Source organism: Pelobates fuscus, chromosome 5 (genome assembly GCF_036172605.1).
Source record: "Pelobates fuscus isolate aPelFus1 chromosome 5, aPelFus1.pri, whole genome shotgun sequence".
NCBI classification, from domain to species: domain Eukaryota; kingdom Metazoa; phylum Chordata; class Amphibia; order Anura; family Pelobatidae; genus Pelobates; species Pelobates fuscus.
The window spans coordinates 380,281,934-380,302,618 of NC_086321.1; the positions used below are offsets into that span (position 1 = coordinate 380,281,934).

The 20,685-nt window shown below is 44.5% G+C and overlaps 1 protein-coding gene across 1 annotated transcript; it reads left to right on the forward strand.

Moving 5' to 3' along the window:
* The first annotated feature begins 2,297 nt into the window (after positions 1–2,297).
* TEPSIN (TEPSIN adaptor related protein complex 4 accessory protein) lies at positions 2,298–18,336 on the forward strand. The gene is made up of 13 exons (XM_063456316.1): positions 2,298–2,405; positions 4,821–4,893; positions 9,475–9,566; positions 9,639–9,732; positions 11,307–11,374; positions 11,895–11,973; positions 13,017–13,088; positions 13,345–13,539; positions 15,196–15,373; positions 15,818–15,931; positions 16,531–16,609; positions 16,704–16,838; positions 17,131–18,336. The coding sequence occupies exons 1-13, from the start codon at positions 2,370–2,372 to the stop codon at positions 17,590–17,592; spliced, it is 1,677 nt and encodes a 558-aa protein (XP_063312386.1). The 5' UTR covers positions 2,298–2,369; the 3' UTR covers positions 17,593–18,336.
* Positions 18,337–20,685: the final 2,349 nt, after the last annotated feature.

Genomic DNA, 20,685 nt, shown 5'->3' on the forward strand with positions numbered 1-20,685 from the left:
CAGGGGTTGGGGCCGGGGGGGACAGTAGGTCCCCCCCCTATCGATAATTTTAGGGCCCCCACCCGCCGCACAGGGGTGGGGGCCAGGGGGGGGACAGTAGGTCCCTCCCTTATTGATAATTTTAGGGCCCCCACCCGCCGCACAGGGGTGGGGGCCGGGGGGGGACAGTAGGTCCCCCCCTTATTGATAATTTTAGGGCCCCCACCCGCCGCACAGGGGTGGGGGCCGGGGGGGGACAGTAGGTCCCCCCCTTATTGATAATTTTAGGGCCCCCACCCGCCGCACAGGGGTGGGGGCCGGGGATAATTTTAGGGCCCCCACCCGCCGCACAGGGGTGGGGGCCGGGGGGGGGACAGTAGGTCCCCCCCCTTATTGATAATTTTAGGGCCCCCACCCACCGCTCAGGGGTGGGGGCCGGGGGGGGGACAGTAGGTCCCCCCCCTTATAGAAAATTTTAGGGCCCCCACCCACCGCTCAGGGGTGGGGGCCGGGGGGGGACAATAGGTCCCCCCCTTATTGATAATTTTAGGGCCCCCACCCGCCGCACAGGGGTGGGGGCCGGGGGGGGGGGGACAGTAGGTCCCCCCCCTTATTGATAATTTTAGGGCCCCCACCCGCCGCACAGCGGTGGGGGCCGGGGGGGGGAAGGAGAGTAGGTCTCCCCCCCCCCCCTTCAACCACTATTGTGGACAGTAATCGTCCCTGTGGGTTCGGGCTTCAGCTGTCAGCTGAAGCCACGCCCACAGCAGTGCTGACAGGCTGTCAGCACACAAAGCGCGTTCACAGTGCTTTGTGTGCTGATAGCCCGTCTGATGCATTCACCCAGAATGCATCGGACGGGAGGCCTTTTTAGGGCCTCTGAACTCGGAAGTCCCTCTGGTGGCCATCTGATTGACTGCAACAAGAGGTGTTCCAAGCTTCCAATGTAAACACTGCATTTTCTCAGAAAATACAGTGCTTACAAGAAAAAGGCTCCGGGTAGCTGTAGCACTCACCTGAACAACCTCATTAAGCTGAAGTTGTTCAGGTGACTATAGTGTCCCTTTAACACCTAAACCAATTAATAATGTTTACTTGTTGATATCTTGATTTTCTTCAATTATGTAATAATGCCTTTATAAGGGTCTGCGCACCCACTTTTTAACAGATGCCATTAAATTTCCTGAAGTTCTTTCATTTAACCTGAACCTCGTGTCAGTGTGAATTTACTTCTGCGTGCACGCAACTTTATTATTTCTAATTTGGACAGGAACAGATAGTCATTCAAACTTATTGGTTTGCATAAAATAAATCTATATCATTGTCACGCATGTTACTTATTATTATTTAAAATGTCACAATAAAATTGTATCTATTTTTATAACAAATTGTGATTTTATATATATGGAATATATTTCACTTACACGATCTTTGGGATCTGAGAATTGAAATAGTGGGCAATTCTCAACTGTTTACTATTATTATGCAATAAATATCCCCACACTTTGTGGAACGTTTCGCCGAATGGTTCTCGGAATATCGTCGTTCTTGTGGCAAAATTTGTCCCATAGGAATGAATGGCAAAGCTAGAGTGGGAGTTGGCAAAAGCTGAAAAATCAGGACATGATTTCTAAACTGCCACCACTCCCTCATTTTCAGGCCCACCTACACAAATCTTATATCAAAACGTTCAGCTATCCCTGCTGCCACTAGAAATGTCCACGGCTAAGCCATAGTCCTGATAGTTTTCACAATATGACCATTTGTTTGCAACTCACGCAGTCTATTGACATTCATTGAAACTCCACACAATTTCCCCAGAAATTGTAGCTTTCTAGTTCCATATCATTGTATTTATTATTATTTTATTATTTGCTATTAATGTATTATTACTATATTTATTATTATTATTATTATATTATTTGATATTAATTTATTATTTGACATTAATTTATTATTATTTGATATGAATTTATTATTTGATATTAATTTATTATTATTATATTTATTATTATTATATTGATTATAATGTGACGATTCGGGTCTCCGGACTCTCCCCCGGTCCCCTCCCGTTACCTGGGCCCCGCATTCCGCCAGCAGCCGCTGAATCCTCCCGAGGCCCCCGGGGGCCGGAGCCGCTGCCCTCCCACTCATTGCTCCCTGACTGAGGGCGCCGCCATCTTTAAAATCACAGCGCAGCTCAGTCACTTCCGCCCGGAAATCGGAGACATCCCATTGGTCACACGTCACGTGCCCTACAAGGGCTGCTTTGATTGGCTGTCGGTCAGGGAGAGTATCGCGCGGTGATTGGTCAGTTCGGGTTCCGGCTGTCAGTGACCCGAGAGGATCTCATAGTATTCAATGTCTGTCTGTCTGTGGAGGGGAGGAGGATGGCCGTGCTGGACAGACTGACATTCCTACAGCAGGTAACCAACAGGGGGGCTGAGGGTATGGGGGTACAGGGACAGGGGGGCTGAGGGTATGGGGGTACAGGGACAGGGGGGCTGAGGGTATGGGGGTACAGGGACAGGGGGGCTGAGGGTATGGGGGTACAGGGACAGGGGGGCTGAGGGTATGGGGGGACAGGGACAGGGGGGCTGAGGGTATGGGGGTACAGGGACAGGGGGGCTGAGGGTATGGGAGACAGGGGGGCTGAGGGTATGGGAGACAGGGGGGCTGAGGGTATGGGAGACAGGGGGGCTGAGGGTATGGGAGACAGGGGGGCTGAGGGTATGGGAGACAGGGGGGCTGAGGGTATGGGAGACAGGGGGGCTGAGGGTATGGGAGACAGGGGGGCTGAGGGTATGGGAGACAGGGGGGCTGAGGGTATGGGAGACAGGGGGGCTGAGGGTATGGGAGACAGGGGGGCTGAGGGTATGGGAGACAGGGGGGCTGAGGGTATGGGAGACAGGGGGGCTGAGGGTATGGGAGACAGGGGGGCTGAGGGTATGGGAGACAGGGGGGCTGAGGGTATGGGAGACAGGGGGGCTGAGGGTATGGGAGACAGGGGGGCTGAGGGTATGGGAGACAGGGGGGCTGAGGGTATGGGAGACAGGGGGGCTGAGGGTATGGGAGACAGGGGGGCTGAGGGTATGGGAGACAGGGGGAGGGGGGCTGAGGGGGAGGGGGGCTGAGGGTATGGGAGACAGGGGGGAGGGGGGCTGAGGGTATGGGGGGGAGGGGGGCTGAGGGTATGGGGGGCAGGTACAGGGGGGAGACAGGGGGGCTGAGGATATGAGGGACAGGTATAGGGAGGAGGGGGGGCTGAGGATATGGGGGACAGGTACAGGGGGCTGAGGGTATGGGGGACTTGGTAGCAATCAGGAACAAGGAGCTGTTTTCCTAAACTCCTACTGCCTTCAGCCATTCCCTGCCTTCAGCCAGAGGTTGGCAGTGCCTGGCACTCACAGTGTAACAATAGGGCTGGGGACCGAGGCTGCCAAACAGAGTCAGATTCTCACAACTGAGCGATTTCTGACATACGGGATTTTTCACTAAAGTGAGAATTGTCAGGAATTCAAAACTAATTTCAAATTTAGGGCTGAAGTAGCCTCACTGGAAACATTCTCCAGTCCAGTCTGGATACTTTGAATTCCTGACAGTTCTCATGAATTATTCAGATATAAATAATTAAAGCAATAATGTGCCCTTATATTTGGATATGACATCACTCCTAGCGACCTGTTATTCAGAGATTCCTAGTGGCCTATTTATCATTTGCCAGAAATGTTCCCCAACTGGTAGAACCAACACAGTATAATTCCTGCCCTGTGAATCTCCTCTTACTTTATAAATTCATTTTTGCTTGTAACAGACAAGATGTCCTGGTCAGGATGGCTAGCGGGTTTTACAACTTACATATATCCAGGGTTCTGACATCATCGGACAGCGTGATCTACAACAAATCGTTTTCTCAAAGATGAATACATGTCAAGTTAGAGCTACACCTCTCCTGCCCATCTGGCTATATGGCTAAAGAGTGACACATTGTGGCAACGTGACCATTCATTCTACCTATCAATGTGTTTTTTGTTTTCATAACACTAGGAGTAGAGTAAGCTTTATATATGTGGACATTGTGAAGCGTCCAAAAGAGGAGGTAGGAATTGGTATTCTATATATTGAGAATTCCTGGATAATTATGTTCTGAATGAAGAGGAATCATTGAAAATACAATATTTAATAGTGATTTTTATCCCACATTAGGCTGAGTGGAAGGTGGAGCTTTCCATAGTCTAAGGTGGTGGATTTTGGGGTTAAATTATCACCAATATCATCTGGCAGTTACTGAGAGATTACTGATTGGTGCTCAGACGAGCTCGGAGTATTTAAGGAAGGGGAGTTTAATTATACAAAAATAAATTCCCTTTCTTCTTTACAAAATGCAGGGGATCATGATTCTCAAGGGCAAAGATGGCTGAGTTTCCACCATAGATGTCTCCGACCGCCTTTTCCCACTAAGTTTATGCAGGTTTATGGTGGGAATGTGTAGTTCTGGGGTATCTGTTTAAGCCATCGCTGCTCTGGTAGATTACAACGATAGACTATAAGCAGATCCATAGTAATCCATCAGGTAACCTAGGTGACTGTATGTGTTAGGGTCTAAGGAATTCAATCTATATTTAGGAGCAAATGCAAAAGTGTAGAATCCAGAGTCTTCTTTATCATTGAACTTTCCAACTGTACGAGCATCTGTCACCCTGTATCTCTGGGCCCTAGAATATAGAGAGTCTGCACTGGTCCTCAGTCACTCAGTGTGGAGCCATTGCCTACTCACTCTAATTATCTTTCACTAGTGTGGATTTGTTTCTGTTATTGACTTGAACCTCCTGTTTCTGCAGCTGCCCATCCTGTTAAAAGGAACCTCTGATGACGACAATCCATGCCCTGGGTACCTGTATGAGGAAATTGCCAGTATCCTTTTCCAACCACTTCTTGCTCTGTGTTCAGTGATTGGCTACCTGCCTCAAACTGTTTGACCAAAATAAACAAGTGATTATCGAGGACTAACCGGCAGCTACTGACCTATAGAGACTTACTGACAAGTTGTATGTGTATTAGGAGGTGAGAGGTACATATCCTGATGTCTGTGTATTAGGAGGAGGTGAAAGGTGCGTGTCCTGATGTCTGTGTATTAGGAGGAGGTGAGAGGTACGTGTCCTGATGTCTGTGTATTAGGAGGAGGTGAGAGGTATGTGTCCTGATGTCTGTGTATTAGGAGGGGATGAGAGGTACGTGTCCTGATGTCTGTGTATTAGGAGGAGGTGAGAGGTACGTGTCCTGATGTCTGTGTATTAGGAGGAGGTGAGAGGTACGTGTCCTGATGTCTGTGTATTAGGAGGAGGGGAGAGGTACGTGTCCTGATGTCTGTGTATTAGGAGGAGGGGAGAGGTACGTGTACTGATGTCTGTGTATTAGGAGGGGATGAGAGGTACGTGTACTCCTGTCTGTGTATTAGGAGGAGGTACAGGTACTGATGTCTGTGTATTAGGAGGGGGGATGAGAGGTACGTGTCCTGATGTCTGTGTATTAGGAGGGGATGAGAGGTACGTGTCCTGATGTCTGTGTATTAGGAGGAGGTGAGAGGTACGTGTCCTGATGTCTGTGTATTAGGAGGAGGTGAGAGGTACATGTCCTGATGTCTGTGTATTAGGAGGAGGTGAGAGGTACGTGTCCTGATGTCTGTGTATTAGGAGGAGGGGAGAGGTAGGTGTCCTGGTGTCTGTGTACTAGGAGGAGGGGAGAGGTACGTGTCCTGATGTCTGTGTATTAGGAGGAGGTGAGAGGTACGTGTACTGATGTCTGTGTATTAGGAGGGGATGAGAGGTACGTGTCCTGATGTCTGTGTATTAGGAGGAGGTGAGAGGTAGGTGTCCTGATGTCTGTGTATTAGGAGGAGGTACAGGTACTGATGTCTGTGTATTAGGAGGAGGTGAGAGGTACGTGTCCTGGTGTCTGTGTATTAGGAGGAGGTGAGAGGTACATATCCTGATGTCTGTGTATTAGGAGGAGGTGAGAGGTACGTGTCCTGATGTCTGTGTATTAGGAGGAGGTGAGAGGTAGGTGTCCTGATGTCTGTGTATTAGGAGGAGGTGAGAGGTACGTGTCCTGATGTCTGTGTATTAGGAGGAGGGGAGAGGTACGTGTCCTGATGTCTGTGTATTAGGAGGAGGTGAGAGGTACGTGTCCTGATGTCTGTGTATTAGGAGGAGGTGAGGGCTAGGTGTCCTGATGTCTGTGTATTAGGAGGGGGGGATGAGAGGTACGTGTCCTGATGTCTGTGTATTAGGAGGAGGTGAGAGGTAGGTGTCCTGATGTCTGTGTATTAGGAGGAGGTGAGAGGTACGTGTCCTGATGTCTGTGTATTAGGAGGAGGGGAGAGGTACGTGTCCTGATGTCTGTGTATTAGGAGGAGGTGAGAGGTACGTGTCCTGATGTCTGTGTATTAGGAGGAGGTGAGGGCTAGGTGTCCTGATGTCTGTGTATTAGGAGGGGGGGATGAGAGGTACGTGTCCTGATGTCTGTGTATTAGGAGGAGGTGAGAGGTAGGTGTCCTGATGTCTGTGTATTAGGAGGAGGTGAGAGGTACGTGTCCTGATGTCTGTGTATTAGGAGTTGAGAGGTAGGTGTCCTGATGTCTGTGTATTAGGAGGAGGGGAGAGGTACGTGTACTGATGTCTGTGTATTAGGAGGGGATGAGAGGTACGTGTACTCCTGTCTGTGTATTAGGAGGAGGTACAGGTACTGATGTCTGTGTATTAGGAGGGGGGATGAGAGGTACGTGTCCTGATGTCTGTGTATTAGGAGGGGATGAGAGGTACGTGTCCTGATGTCTGTGTATTAGGAGGAGGTGAGAGGTACGTGTCCTGATGTCTGTGTATTAGGAGGAGGTGAGAGGTACATGTCCTGATGTCTGTGTATTAGGAGGAGGTGAGAGGTACGTGTCCTGATGTCTGTGTATTAGGAGGAGGGGAGAGGTAGGTGTCCTGGTGTCTGTGTACTAGGAGGAGGGGAGAGGTACGTGTCCTGATGTCTGTGTATTAGGAGGAGGTGAGAGGTACGTGTACTGATGTCTGTGTATTAGGAGGGGATGAGAGGTACGTGTCCTGATGTCTGTGTATTAGGAGGAGGTGAGAGGTAGGTGTCCTGATGTCTGTGTATTAGGAGGAGGTACAGGTACTGATGTCTGTGTATTAGGAGGAGGAGAGAGGTACGTGTCCTGGTGTCTGTGTATTAGGAGGAGGTGAGAGGTACATATCCTGATGTCTGTGTATTAGGAGGAGGTGAGAGGTACGTGTCCTGATGTCTGTGTATTAGGAGGAGGTGAGAGGTAGGTGTCCTGATGTCTGTGTATTAGGAGGAGGTGAGAGGTAGGTGTCCTGATGTCTGTGTATTAGGAGGAGGTGAGAGGTACGTGTCCTGATGTCTGTGTATTAGGAGGAGGGGAGAGGTACGTGTCCTGATGTCTGTGTATTAGGAGGAGGTGAGAGGTACGTGTCCTGATGTCTGTGTATTAGGAGGAGGTGAGGGCTAGGTGTCCTGATGTCTGTGTATTAGGAGGGGGGGATGAGAGGTACGTGTCCTGATGTCTGTGTATTAGGAGGAGGTGAGAGGTAGGTGTCCTGATGTCTGTGTATTAGGAGGAGGTGAGAGGTACGTGTCCTGATGTCTGTGTATTAGGAGTTGAGAGGTAGGTGTCCTGATGTCTGTGTATTAGGAGGAGGTGAGAGGTACGTGTCCTGATGTCTGTGTATTAGGAGGAGGTGAGAGGTACGTGTCCTGATGTCTGTGTATTAGGAGGAGGTGAGAGGTAGGTGTCCTGATGTCTGTGTATTAGGAGGAGGTGAGAGGTACGTGTCCTGATGTCTGTGTATTAGGAGGAGGTGAGGGGTAGGTGTCCTGATGTCTGTGTATTAGGAGGAGGTGAGAGGTACGTGTCCTGATGTCTGTGTATTAGGAGGAGGTGAGAGGTACGTGTCCTGATGTCTGTGTATTAGGAGGAGGTGAGAGGTACGTGTCCTGATGTCTGTGTATTAGGAGGAGGTGAGAGGTACATGTCCTGATGTCTGTGTATTAGGAGGAGGTGAGAGGTACGTGTCCTGATGTCTGTGTATTAGGAGGAGGGGAGAGGTAGGTGTCCTGGTGTCTGTGTATTAGGAGGAGGTGAGAGGTACGTGTACTGATGTCTGTGTATTAGGAGGGGATGAGAGGTACGTGTCCTGATGTCTGTGTATTAGGAGGAGGTGAGAGGTAGGTGTCCTGATGTCTGTGTATTAGGAGGAGGTACAGGTACTGATGTCTGTGTATTAGGAGGAGGTGAGAGGTACGTGTCCTGGTGTCTGTGTATTAGGAGGAGGTGAGAGGTACGTGTCCTGGTGTCTGTGTATTAGGAGGAGGTGAGAGGTACGTGTCCTGATGTCTGTGTATTAGGAGGAGGTGAGAGGTAGGTGTCCTGATGTCTGTGTATTAGGAGGAGGTGAGAGGTACGTGTCCTGATGTCTGTGTATTAGGAGGAGGGGAGAGGTACGTGTCCTGATGTCTGTGTATTAGGAGGAGGTGAGAGGTACGTGTCCTGATGTCTGTGTATTAGGAGGAGGTGAGGGCTAGGTGTCCTGATGTCTGTGTATTAGGAGGGGGGGATGAGAGGTACGTGTCCTGATGTCTGTGTATTAGGAGTTGAGAGGTAGGTGTCCTGATGTCTGTGTATTAGGAGGAGGAGAGAGGTAGGTGTCCTGATGTCTGTGTATTAGGAGGAGGTGAGAGGTACGTGTCCTGATGTCTGTGTATTAGGAGGAGGTGAGAGGTACGTGTCCTGATGTCTGTGTATTAGGAGGAGGTGAGAGGTACGTGTCCTGATGTCTGTGTATTAGGAGGAGGTGAGAGGTAGGTGTCCTGATGTCTGTGTATTAGGAGGAGGTGAGAGGTACGTGTCCTGATGTCTGTGTATTAGGAGGAGGTGAGGGGTAGGTGTCCTGATGTCTGTGTATTAGGAGGGGATGAGAGGTACGTGTCCTGATGTCTGTGTATTAGGAGGGGGTGAGAGGTAGGTGTCCTGATGTCTGTGTATTAGGAGGAGGTGAGAGGTACGTGTCCTGATGTCTGTGTATTAGGAGGAGGTGAGGGGTAGGTGTCCTGATGTCTGTGTATTAGGAGGGGGGATGAGCGGTACATATCCTGATGTCTGTGTATTAGGAGGAGGTGAGAGGTACGTGTCCTGATGTCTGTGTATTAGGAGGAGGTGAGAGGTACGTGTCCTGATGTCTGTGTATTAGGAGGGGATGAGAGGTACGTGTACTCATGTCTGTGTATTAGGAGAAGGTGAGAGTTAAGTGTCCTGATGGGTAAGATGTGTGGCTCTCTGTGTATTAGGAGTGGTGAGATGCGTGACTCTCTGTGTATTAAGAGGAGACCAGCAGTATGTGCTTGCTGTTAGTATATAAAGGTAAGTGTCCGTTCCAGCCCATGTTGAAGTCGTTCCCATGACATTCCACTCAGAGATTTCCCACGAGTCTCCTGGAAGCTGTCGTTGTCTCCTGGAATATCTGCTGAACCGTCTGCAGAGCAGCTCCTGCCATGTGAAGCTGAAGGTGGGTTGTAAATAGGATGTTAAAGGGTTAATTGATGCTGTTTGGCACCACTCACCCTCATTGTCCTTCCAGGTGCTGAAAATCCTCCTATATCTCTGCACACTGGGATCAGCCCAGTTTGTCCAGGATCTCAGAAGAAATGCTTCATTTATCCAGGAAGCGGCAGGTGAGTCTCTTCGACCATGGCCTGGGAGGTTGGATTCACTACATAATTCTAAATTAAACAGACTGTGCAATAAAGGAAGTATAAACATTAGATGACTCTTTAAAGGAAGTGTTTAGGAAGGCTGTGTAAGTCACATGCAGGGAGGTGTGGCTAAGGCTGTATAAACAAAAAAATTAACTCTTAAATGGCAGAGAATTGAGCAGTGAGACTGCAGGGGCATTATGTATACACCAATACTGCTTTATTAAGTTGTTTTGGTGCTTAGTGTCCCTTTAGCTGTGAGCTCTAGAGACGTAAACCAGCTTGCAAAATCTAGGTAGAAAAAAGCAGATTAAGAAAATAACATTTCCAGTTTTGTTTGAAGCGGAGAGCTAGTATTTCACAGGTTATCTCCACTCAAGATCCCAGTGAGGCTCAGGAACAAGTAATACAATCCCATAGAACAATAGTCACAGCAAGCAAGGTAATCCACGAATATCCCAATACAGATCCCAATGACTGGACGACACACAGCATCAGGAGCAGAACTGAACTTTTAATCACACAAACTCCTTTTAACCCCTTAAGGACACATGACGTGTGTGACATGTCATAATTCCCTTTTATTCCAGAAGCTTGGTCCTTAAGGGGTTAAAGGTTTCTCCCATGCAAGGGAGGGATTCACATTAATTTGTACAGTAGCCAATAAGGGTTATCTCCCACATATCTCCTCCCCTCAGTGTGACACATAATCCACTTATACATACTGCAGTTTTACCCAATTTCTGGAAGTACCCCAAAACAGTCAAATATAATTATATAAGTGGTACCCCCTGGTAGCCCTGATCTGGGTGACCAACATATTTAAAATTCACCTAGATCGGACCAGGGGTTCGGGAGTTAGGTGGAAGAGGCAATTTGACCGACCGCACACTAGGTAGTATCCGGAAAAGGCTCCATGTGTTTTGGCCCTGCGTTCGGTCTCTGTTCGGGAGATAAAACATATAGAATTACTTGCCATCCAACATTAAATCGGTATTCGTATGAATACCCTTGTTCGGTACATTTAGTTCACCGAACGAGGGGCTGGTTGACCCCTCCGTTCGGGAGTTATGGAGCTCTGGAGGTCTCAGCGGTGTTCGGGTGATTGAGTGTCCGATTTGACTTCCAGACACTCGATGACCAAACACTGCTGAGATTTTCTTGCGTAAGATGGCGGCCACCCAGATATGTATACAAAGTACCGATTGCATGGTCAATTAGCTTGCGGTTACAGAAGTGTGAAAGCCTAATGAGGTGCACACTTCTCTCTGGGGTGGTCTGGTGGTTCGGTAGTTTTCATTCGTATGGAATACGGACTGAAAACTACCGAACAATCAGTCGAATGCTACATACAATACATCTATACAGGGGAATAATCACACAAAATACATTTTTAAAGAAAACTTTGAGGACAGCCCCATGCCATCCGCTACATTGTTCATTTAGAGATTTTATTTCCTGACATTTCCAGGTTCCACTTACACTCTTTCATGTGTTTTAGTGCAGTGTGTAGCATGTAATAATTTCTTATACTTATGCTGGTTTCTCTACAGCTGTCGGTGGCCCCCCGGATCCTCTTCATGGTGTAAGCTTGTACCAGAAGGTCCGAGCTACAGCACAGGTGGGTTTGTGAATAGAAATAGTCTTCCAGAGGATCTAATTACTAATGTATCACTGCGCCAAAATTCGTATCAAAAGCTCTACTGCTTACATTTTTCTTTTCTTTTAATAAAAAAAAAAAAAAATGTGGAAAATTATAAAATGTGTATGGAAACTGGATTGTGTTGCTTCAATAGACAGAGAGATGTAACCTTTATATGTTTTACTTTTTGGTCCCGTGATAGTTCTACAATTTATGACGCTATGGCTCATAAGAAAGGTGATCAGCCTTTATTTAAACAATTGTGTCCCCTTTTTGGATGAATTATTCCGATTTCTTAAACCTATTGAGGTAGCTTATATCTGCAGTCAAGTTCGCAAGCAGTAACAACAAAACAAATCATTGGGGCTGGGGGGGAAATCAGGCTTCTTTTACGTCATTCCATAGATTATCTGTTTGTAATGAAGTCACGGTTGTTCCTCCTGGCTTACAGTGTCTGGCCGGTGATGTCATTGAGATTAATCCTCTATTCTTGTTTCAGGATGTCGTGGGCAGCTTGTACTCTGATGCCTCTTCTCGCTCTATACCTGTGGTGACATTTAGGGAGACGCCCCATGCAGGTAACATCGTCCATTTTATTTCCAAACCCAGCACTTGCTGGAGTCGCAGTACCTTTAAGTGTATCTATCTATTGTAGACCTATTTAAGGCATCTTATGTTGGTTATAAAACTCTCACCAGTGTCTTTTTAGAGAGGAGATAATCTTCTACACTTTTTATATTTTGTACTTACCTCACTACTATAAGGATAGAGGGATTCCCTTCCTTTTGGAGGAAGACTGCCTTAATTTCACTTTTCCCAGTTTGATCTATCAGCGCTGACACTTTACTATTGTTTCTATCGGGCATCCTGGACTGAACTGTGTGAACTCCACGTCTGAAGACTCAGCGTCACTTCACAATAGAGACGCAGACAGCTGGAATAATCAATAAATCTATATACTATTACAACAGCTCCACCTGCTGTTAGAGTCCGCCTAATGCCCTCAGTGTATACGGCGACTGGTTTTGTTGCTCCAAATCTTAAACTCTTATCAGAATGCACAGCACCAATTCTGATTGCTTATAAATATAAGGACAACATGAGGTTTAGGTGCAATCACATTGCAAAATACATATAAAACAAAGAAAGAAAGAAAAGTGAAAGAAAAATTGCAATGACAATATTTAAATGACAATGATTACAGCATTTAAACGACAATGATTACATCATTTAACCCCTTAAGGACCAAACTTCTGGAATATAAGGGAATCATGACATGTCACACATGTCATGTGTCCTTAAGGGGTTAAACGACAATGGTTACAATATTTTTGTTTGTTTTGTTATATTGTTGAACAGTTTATAATTTCTAACCATCCTCCCGGTTTGTATTTAATTGTTAGTCTCTTTATTCGTATAATGTTTGTAATGACCTGCGTTTGTAGGAATGTATTAAATATTCAGAGGCTACATTGTTCCTGCAGTGTATGGTCTGTTGAGGCGTGTCATTATATTCACGGTTCTCAGTTTGTCCGTGGTGTTTTGTATGAAAGGGCTGAGCTGTATTGTTTGTCCGCTGCCATTCTCTGATTCGATCACTCTGACCATTGTCTCCATCTAGGCATGGGCACTCAGACCTTACACCCACTGGCTATGCAGGGCTTTGGATATTCCCAGGAGAAACCAGATCTGGGTACGTGTTGTCTGAAAGGGTCACCAGTTCTAAGTCTGTTTGCATGATCCCTACTATTCCCTACTAGTGTTTATTTACTGAGCTGAATTGCTAAATTTAGACTAAAGTAGACCAGCTGACACTTTAATTTAAAATTGAGCTTTTCAATTAATTACAATTTATTGTTTACTAAATAAACCCTTTTTAACCAAATGTGCTTCTTCTTTCAAAATATTTTTCCTGTAAAAGTAATAAAATCAATATTTTACTGTATCAGGTGTGTCTAGCGACACATTACTCGGCGGCATACAGCGAGCAGCTGTAAAAGTGACGCAGGCAGTGTTAGCCGGATCGGCGTCAGCCTCTCCCTGCATCAGTGGGCAGGCCGATGACTCCTACAAACCAGTCACAGTGCCCACAGAGAACTGGAAGCCCTCTGGCGTAACGTCTCCACTGGCACACAGTGTTCGAGGTGAGCAAAGGATAAGTAGCTTTTCACTTCTCAATGAGACAACTGCTTGCCATCGTTACTCTGTTACTACCGATATTCTCTTTGTTTTAAGGCATAGTTGTTAAAACAAAGGTAAAGCAACAATTCTGTGCTTAGAATGCTGCTGAGGGAGACCTACATAAGTTTAAAAATAAAAAATACAAAACATTTTTATAAAGCTTTACTTTACTTTCACTTATTTGTTTATTAATATTTTTTTCCCCCAGAAATATTAAAGAGCTTTTTTTTTCCCCCCAAAGACTTGCTTATGTAAGTGCCACACTGAGGTCCAGGTTCTGCTATGCTTACTTTGTTGTTTACCAATAAAGACTACTTGGTGTGCGCTGCCTCTCTGCTCACTGAGCATCGCTCTGCACAATAGAGGATTTAAAACCATTATCTGACAATGAAAAAACAGACTGATCATTAAAAAAATTATATATTTACATTCTTACCCCTCCTGGTGGTATTTTGTGTATTCCTCATTCTCAAGTCCTCTAGGAGTCTAAGCTGTTCCTAGAACTGCACCTTCTGGACAGGGATCTCAGATGCCCAACCTGGAATCTGCTGAAGCCACTCTCCTAACTTGGGAGTCACAGCCCCGAGTGCTCCTATCACAACTGGGAGTACTACTGCTTTCACTTTCCACATCCTTTCTAGCTCTTCTTTCAGTCCTTGGTATATGTCCACCTTCTCATGTTCCTTCTTCCACATGTTATAATTACTGGGTATTGCCACGTCCACCACGATTGCAGTCTTGCATTCCTTGTCTACCATCACGATATCAGACTGGTTGACCAGTACGTGCTTTGCTTATACACATAAAATCTGCCTGATCAACCACGCGTTATTCCCCGTAATGTACTGTTTGCCAAAACACCATGCAGCGAGGGGGACCGTAATCTCAAGATAGTGTTGGAACATTTCTGGGGTTGATGGGAGTTATGACCCGGAGCAGCGGCTGCCATTGTAATTAAGCCCCCCTCTAGATAAATATTTTCAAGCAGGAGCTGAGGAGACAGAGAGGGCGATTCAGTCTCCCCAGCTCCTCTTCTGGTAGCAAAATGATAAGGAGAGAGACTGAATGCAATGTGACTCCCACCCATCTAAGGCAGACAGAGGTTTGTAGGTCTAAGAACAAATTAACTAAACTATAAGGAAAACATGAAATATAAATGATATGCATTTAGAGAAACCACTGCTGCCAAATACTATACAGCTCAAATAAAGGACAAGGAATATAAATGGATAACGCACAGTCAAACATGACGCACGCGCACATACTTTTCTAAAACTCTATATTTTGCATTAATGAATTTTTAATGACTGGTTTCTTGCTGTGGCCATTAGTGCAAGCTTCAAAATTAGAGAAAATGAGCCATCAGTCGGGAAGAAATCAGGTGCATGCTGGGGATTTTTATTTTACCTTTTCCCAATAACAGAAACTAAAGAGTAATTGTGTTTTTACAATAGTTTGAAGCAGAGACCATTATATTTGTGCTGCAGTTACCGATATAAAAACTTTTTAATACATTTTTCCTTTTTTGTTTTTTTTTAACATGACTGAATAAGTTTATGGCAGTTTTGGATGTGTTTTGTTTAGATTTTTTGCATAAACTCCCCCTCCCCCCTTCTCAGTTACTCATCGCACCGGAGTTCCTGGAGGTGGATGGGATGAGACGGACAGTGGACACAGTTCCCAGGAGTCCTCGCACGGAAAGTCCTCTCAGAGCCAGTCGTCTGAAGCTGGTAGCAAATCGGGAAGTGATGGCCAATCAAAAAGCAACAACCGAGAAAACTCAGAGACCACTGACAGGTATAAAAACGTCTTACAACAAGACGATGAAGTCTCCGCTTAAGCTTTAAGAACATGTCTAGATCTGCCAAGCAGCATTGTAACATTTTCCCCTCCTTTAGAAAATTTCACTTTTTTTGTTTATCTGTCATGTTGGGTCAGACTCTACTGTTAACTGATCATTTTAATAATTAAAAAAATAATCATTAAGTTTAATAATAAATGTTTATAACTTGAAGACATCTGTCCTTTAATGAGCACTAGCTCTGGTAATATCCCTTTACCGTGCATTTATAAAACGCAGTGTGACAACATAACTCCATCAATATAATCCCACAATCCGGCATTCTCTAGGGACCCCCAGCATTGTCAGTCTCCCATTAATCCCTTATGATGCTGATCTTTAGATCTCCTATAGTTCTGGATTCTCCTGGGATTCCATACATTCTCTGTCTCTCTGTATAGGGTGGAACACACGCACCTTGGGGACTGTGTGCAGGAGGCTCAGCTGGTCTGGGCGATAACGAGAGGAAACAAAGTATTTCTTACCCAAGAAGAGATGCAGCACTTTGTGAGAGGGTGAGTGCCAGGGGTATATAGTGTCTGCACAGTGGTATGTTAAAGGCACATCGACCATTCCTCTATAACCTGTCTGCAATCACACGGATAATATCTCTCGACTCTTTATGGAATTATTAGTGACCATTGCCCTCCGGTAATCTGGGAAATATACTAAAATCAATTTACTGCATCTTTAATCCAATCAACCTTCACATAACAAGTCCTTTCACCAATACACTAACAGAGCTATTCACGAAAGTCTGAATGTGGGAAATGTAAAGCAAATACAGAGTGAATTTCAAAATGTAGGCTAAAATTACCAAAGTGTAAGAAATCTCCCAACTCTGCTAAAAAGGTTGGTAGACAAAAATGAGTTTGACATATTTTGCTGTCGTGTTTATTATCTTCTTCTGAAATTAGATAAAGGATCATGTGACTGTTTCTCGTTTTTGGCAGTTTTGTGAAAATAACCCATGTTACAGCCTGGGAAACAAATGTGTGTTGGCGAGGCCTCAATATCCACTGAATCTCTAATAATGTTAACGGTGTGGCCATTGCCTTCTGCTTTTATTAAAGATAAATTATCTGTTTTCTAAACGTATTCCCCTGTATTCCAGGTGTTCGATGTTGAATTGCGAAGTGGTTTTTGAGATGTTAAACCATTCACTCTTGGATGACGGTACATGCGTCAAGCTGGTAAGAACCATCTAACCCTTTCTTTGTAGTGTCGTGGGCTGGGTGTTTAAATAATCTTTGAGGAATAATTTTTTTCTTCTTCATGTCACTGCAGAGATCCATGTGTGCCATGTCTTCTCTTATGACCTCTGACCTCCTGTCACATGACCACATGTTAGCAGTGGTCCGGCAAAATCTGCAGAAGTTAAGTGGTGGTTCTCCTGGACCAGTAACACACAAAGCTACCAAGGTGAGCACTTGTGGGGCCATCAAAATCCCAAATGTATACTTACAAATTATCCTATCCCTCCGTGATGGACATAAATCAACATGTATCGAAAGGTTCCAAAGAATTTCTGGGTATGGGTATGTTTGATTCTGCTAAATGTGAGCTATTTAAATTTCAGATATGTAAGTATTGTTTTTTTGCAGTCTTGTTGATTTATGAACAGTTATGATAGCTAATATTTTAACATTTTATTTATTTCCTACTTCACTGACTGACTGATTTATTTATTTTTTTTCTGTTCATTTCCTTTTAGATCCTGCGGCAGTTTGAGGCACTTACCCAGACTTCCTCTGGGCAAAGGGCTGCAAATCAAATTACAGTCGCTACTCCACCTCCGTGTCCAACAGATATACTGAGCCACGTTAACCCTTGGCCAGAAGAGGAGGGAATTCTGCAACCAGTTAGTGTCCCTTCTTCACCGACCCCTGCATCAGTGGGAACAATTCCTGATGTAAATGGGGTCATAAGGAAAATAGAACCCGAGGAAGACTCACAAAGTGTGTGTCCTTTAGAGTTAAATGGACAAAGTGCGGTGCAGGGCTGTGTATCCCTCTTTGATGGCATGGAGATAGTTCACCCACTAGGAAATACTGACCTTGTGGACTTATTAAAAAACCAATCGGCTACAATCATAGGAGTCAGAGACAGAAGAACATCTGAAGCTGTGGATTCAAGGCTCCATTCCTCCTCTGTCTTCTCCTTTTTGAACTCCTGAGGTTATAACAGCAAATCTATACTTGTACAATGTTTAGCTCATGGACTTGGCTGATTATCTCAGAGATACAAATTTAACTTTAACTTGAGTTTAGCCGCTTCCAACCGCAGCTGTCAGATTTAAAGCTTCAGAGAGATGGAATCTGATGGGAGTTGATGCAAACTAACAGCTGCGGGAACAATGCCAAAATGTAATTTCCAGTTACAGTATTTGAAACACGCGATGTCCCGTTTTTAAAATAAGTTTATATAACTTCATCCAATCACTGGTAACAATCTGCTGGTAATTCACGTCAAACCTTCTAGTATAATTTAATGGGTTTAAGAACATTGAGATCATGGAACACACAGGTTAAAGAACAGATTGTAGACATAAATCCCTTTTATTCTCAGCTGGATGCTGTCCATTAAATTGCAGGAGCAGTAAAGGCTGCTTGTATAGCCGACTCAGGATTATTCAGTAAAATGGGAATTATTGGGAATTCGATAACCAAATAGATATTTGGCTGAAAATTTCAAATTTCACATTGAATTCCTGTGTGGTCACACTTTACTGAATAGCCGGTCTTTTCTGCATTAGCCGATCCCTTACTGAAAAATAAGTAAATCATTATTCCACATTACCGATTTAATTACAGAGTATCTGCACATCTAATAATGTAAATGGGATTATTTAATAAACTGAATTTTGTGGAGAATTGACATGGAATTTGTAGGATAAAAATAAAAGAAATATAAAATATTTATCCACGATGGAGATTTATTTTTCTTAAAGACCATTTTCTCCTAAAATTTGGTTTATTGAAGAAATTGGAATCATGTGCGATATCCCATATGAGTATTAACACACGAACAGATGGTGCCAAAAGTCATGTTTACTTGGTTTGTTTTCTAATTCAAGGTGGGGTCCTGTAACTGCCCTGCTTAGCATGGCCTCTGTATACCCCCCTCCGAGAACCAGAAGTGTGTGATAGCTCCTTTTTAAGGCAGCTGCCTGAATGTGTTTCATCGGCCGATGTTATAGTCTTAATCTTTTACTTACATTGACAGAACCGAGAAGAAGAGCGTGTAACAACTTTGGTACACCACTACAGACTAATTTAAAAAAAAAAAAAATTATGTATAAAATAAGAAAAACAATCAAATGATTGATATACTTTTCAGAGAATATAATAGGGCTCAATGTTGAAGAGGGAAAAAAGGGATGGATTCCACCAATAATTCACCTGGACAGGGATACAATCAGTGACAAAAAGCCAAATGTGTTTCTCACCATTTGCAATTAATCGGTGAATGAGTATTGACTGTGTGAAATGCGTTGGGCTATTTGTCTTGTATTCATTGGTTTGTGGTAAGCATGGGTTGTGTCCTCCCAGAGGACAATTGTCTTGCACAGCTTGTATGACTGTACCAGTGCCTCTATCCGTAGACATTTACATCGTGAAAGAAAAAACAGATTCTCATCATTCATAAAGCCACCAGGAGATTTAATGGTTACATTTAGAATCTATATTCTTATTGGATCAGCTTTGGGTATGATAGCCTTCCTCCCATACAAACTTCTTTATAGAAATAATTTCATTTGGGAAATAGTGTAGTTGGTTAGGAGCACCTGCCCCCCTCCCATCCCTTGCTGATTTAAGATTATATGCAGGGGCGAGATGGGAATGTCATGTGACTTGCTAAAATATGCACAGGATAAATGGGGTCTTCGCCATGCTGTTTACCCTTGTATTGCTGCCTGGCCATGTCCATGACCCCGGGAAGATGTGGGCCGAACTGCAGGACATTGCTGTTACGGTTTATTCCATCCCGCTAATGTTTCTATCTGACTTAATTTGTGATGGTGGCCAGTTCCTATAGCCGCTGGCATGGCTCTGCCTATAATTAATGGCTTCCATTATTATTATTATTGCCATTTATATAGCGCCAACAGATTCCGCAGCGCTTTGCAATATGATGAGAGGGAGGGTTTAACTATAAACAGGACAATTACAAGAAAACTTACAGGAGCGATAGGTTGAAGTGGACCCTGCTCAAACGAGCTTACAGTCTGTAGGGGAAATGTGCCCATGGCATCTTGGTGGGAATGCACCTTCTATAATTGGGACTGTCTTACACACCGATCTCACACTGTCTTATATGTTACCTGTGCGAGCTGTCCGTCTCCAGGCCATGCCGTCTGTATTCATCCAGAAGTGGCGGTCTCATCTAATAAATAGCCCAGGTCCCGATGGAATAGCCGTGCTTTATTTTCTGACTCTCGTTCAGCAATAATGAAGTGGTGCTGGTAATAATGGATCCTTCTGAAATGACATCATTTGGGCTAAGGTTAGGGATGATTTAAAGGTAGGACTTTGGAATGAGGGCACACGGTTTGCTGTACTGATTGAAACCTGGCTAGGAGCGATATGGCTTACAGTCTGCAATACCTCTGTTTAATACACCCAGTCACCCCAAGTCGCTATTAATTGTAAAATCTCCTTAACCCTAAATCCTCCTAATCCCACAGTAAGGATTCAGGATTGCAGTGTACCCAGTGCTGTTCTCATCAATATAAACTAAAGGGTGACTTGTCAGAAACTGCAAAGTGAATCGGAACTTTTTTTTTTTTTTTCAAGATGAGCAGTTTTTTAATTTTTATTTGTTCACATTTTTTTTTTTTAAACAAATTTTGCCATGTGGTTTTCTATTTACAAAAATTTAGTTTTTTTGTTTTTTTTTTAATTCTTTATTTTATTTGTGTATAAAATAACAGTAAGCGGGCAGAGCCACGACAGCTGCTGCAAGCGTTTTCATAGCATTACACGGTGTGGCAGGTTAAACAGCACATTTAAAAAAAACATGAAAATAACATGAAACTTACAGATTAGGAAAGCATTTCCAGAGACAGGATATTGCTGTATGTAACAGGTCTGCACTTTTTAAACATTCATGCTTACTACACTATCCCTATTAACAGATTAATACAGTTAGATTATACCGTGGTATTCATGCTAGGTCTACTTGGTTACTCACATGTAAGCTACAGCCGTACAATAGGTAAGGCAGTTGAGAACACATTAAACACTTACAGATTAGCAAGAACAGGCTG

What these genes read in the sequence shown, in the direction of transcription:
- TEPSIN (XM_063456316.1), top strand. Translation starts at nt 2,370, where the DNA reads ATGGCCGTGCTGGACAGACTGACATTCCTACAGCAG. An exon ending in AGGTCCGAGCTACAGCACAG is followed by an intron (nt 11,375 to 11,894) that starts GTGGGTTTGTGA and finishes TTCTTGTTTCAG; the next exon opens with GATGTCGTGGGCAGCTTGTA. An exon ending in TAACACACAAAGCTACCAAG is followed by an intron (nt 16,839 to 17,130) that starts GTGAGCACTTGT and finishes ATTTCCTTTTAG; the next exon opens with ATCCTGCGGCAGTTTGAGGC.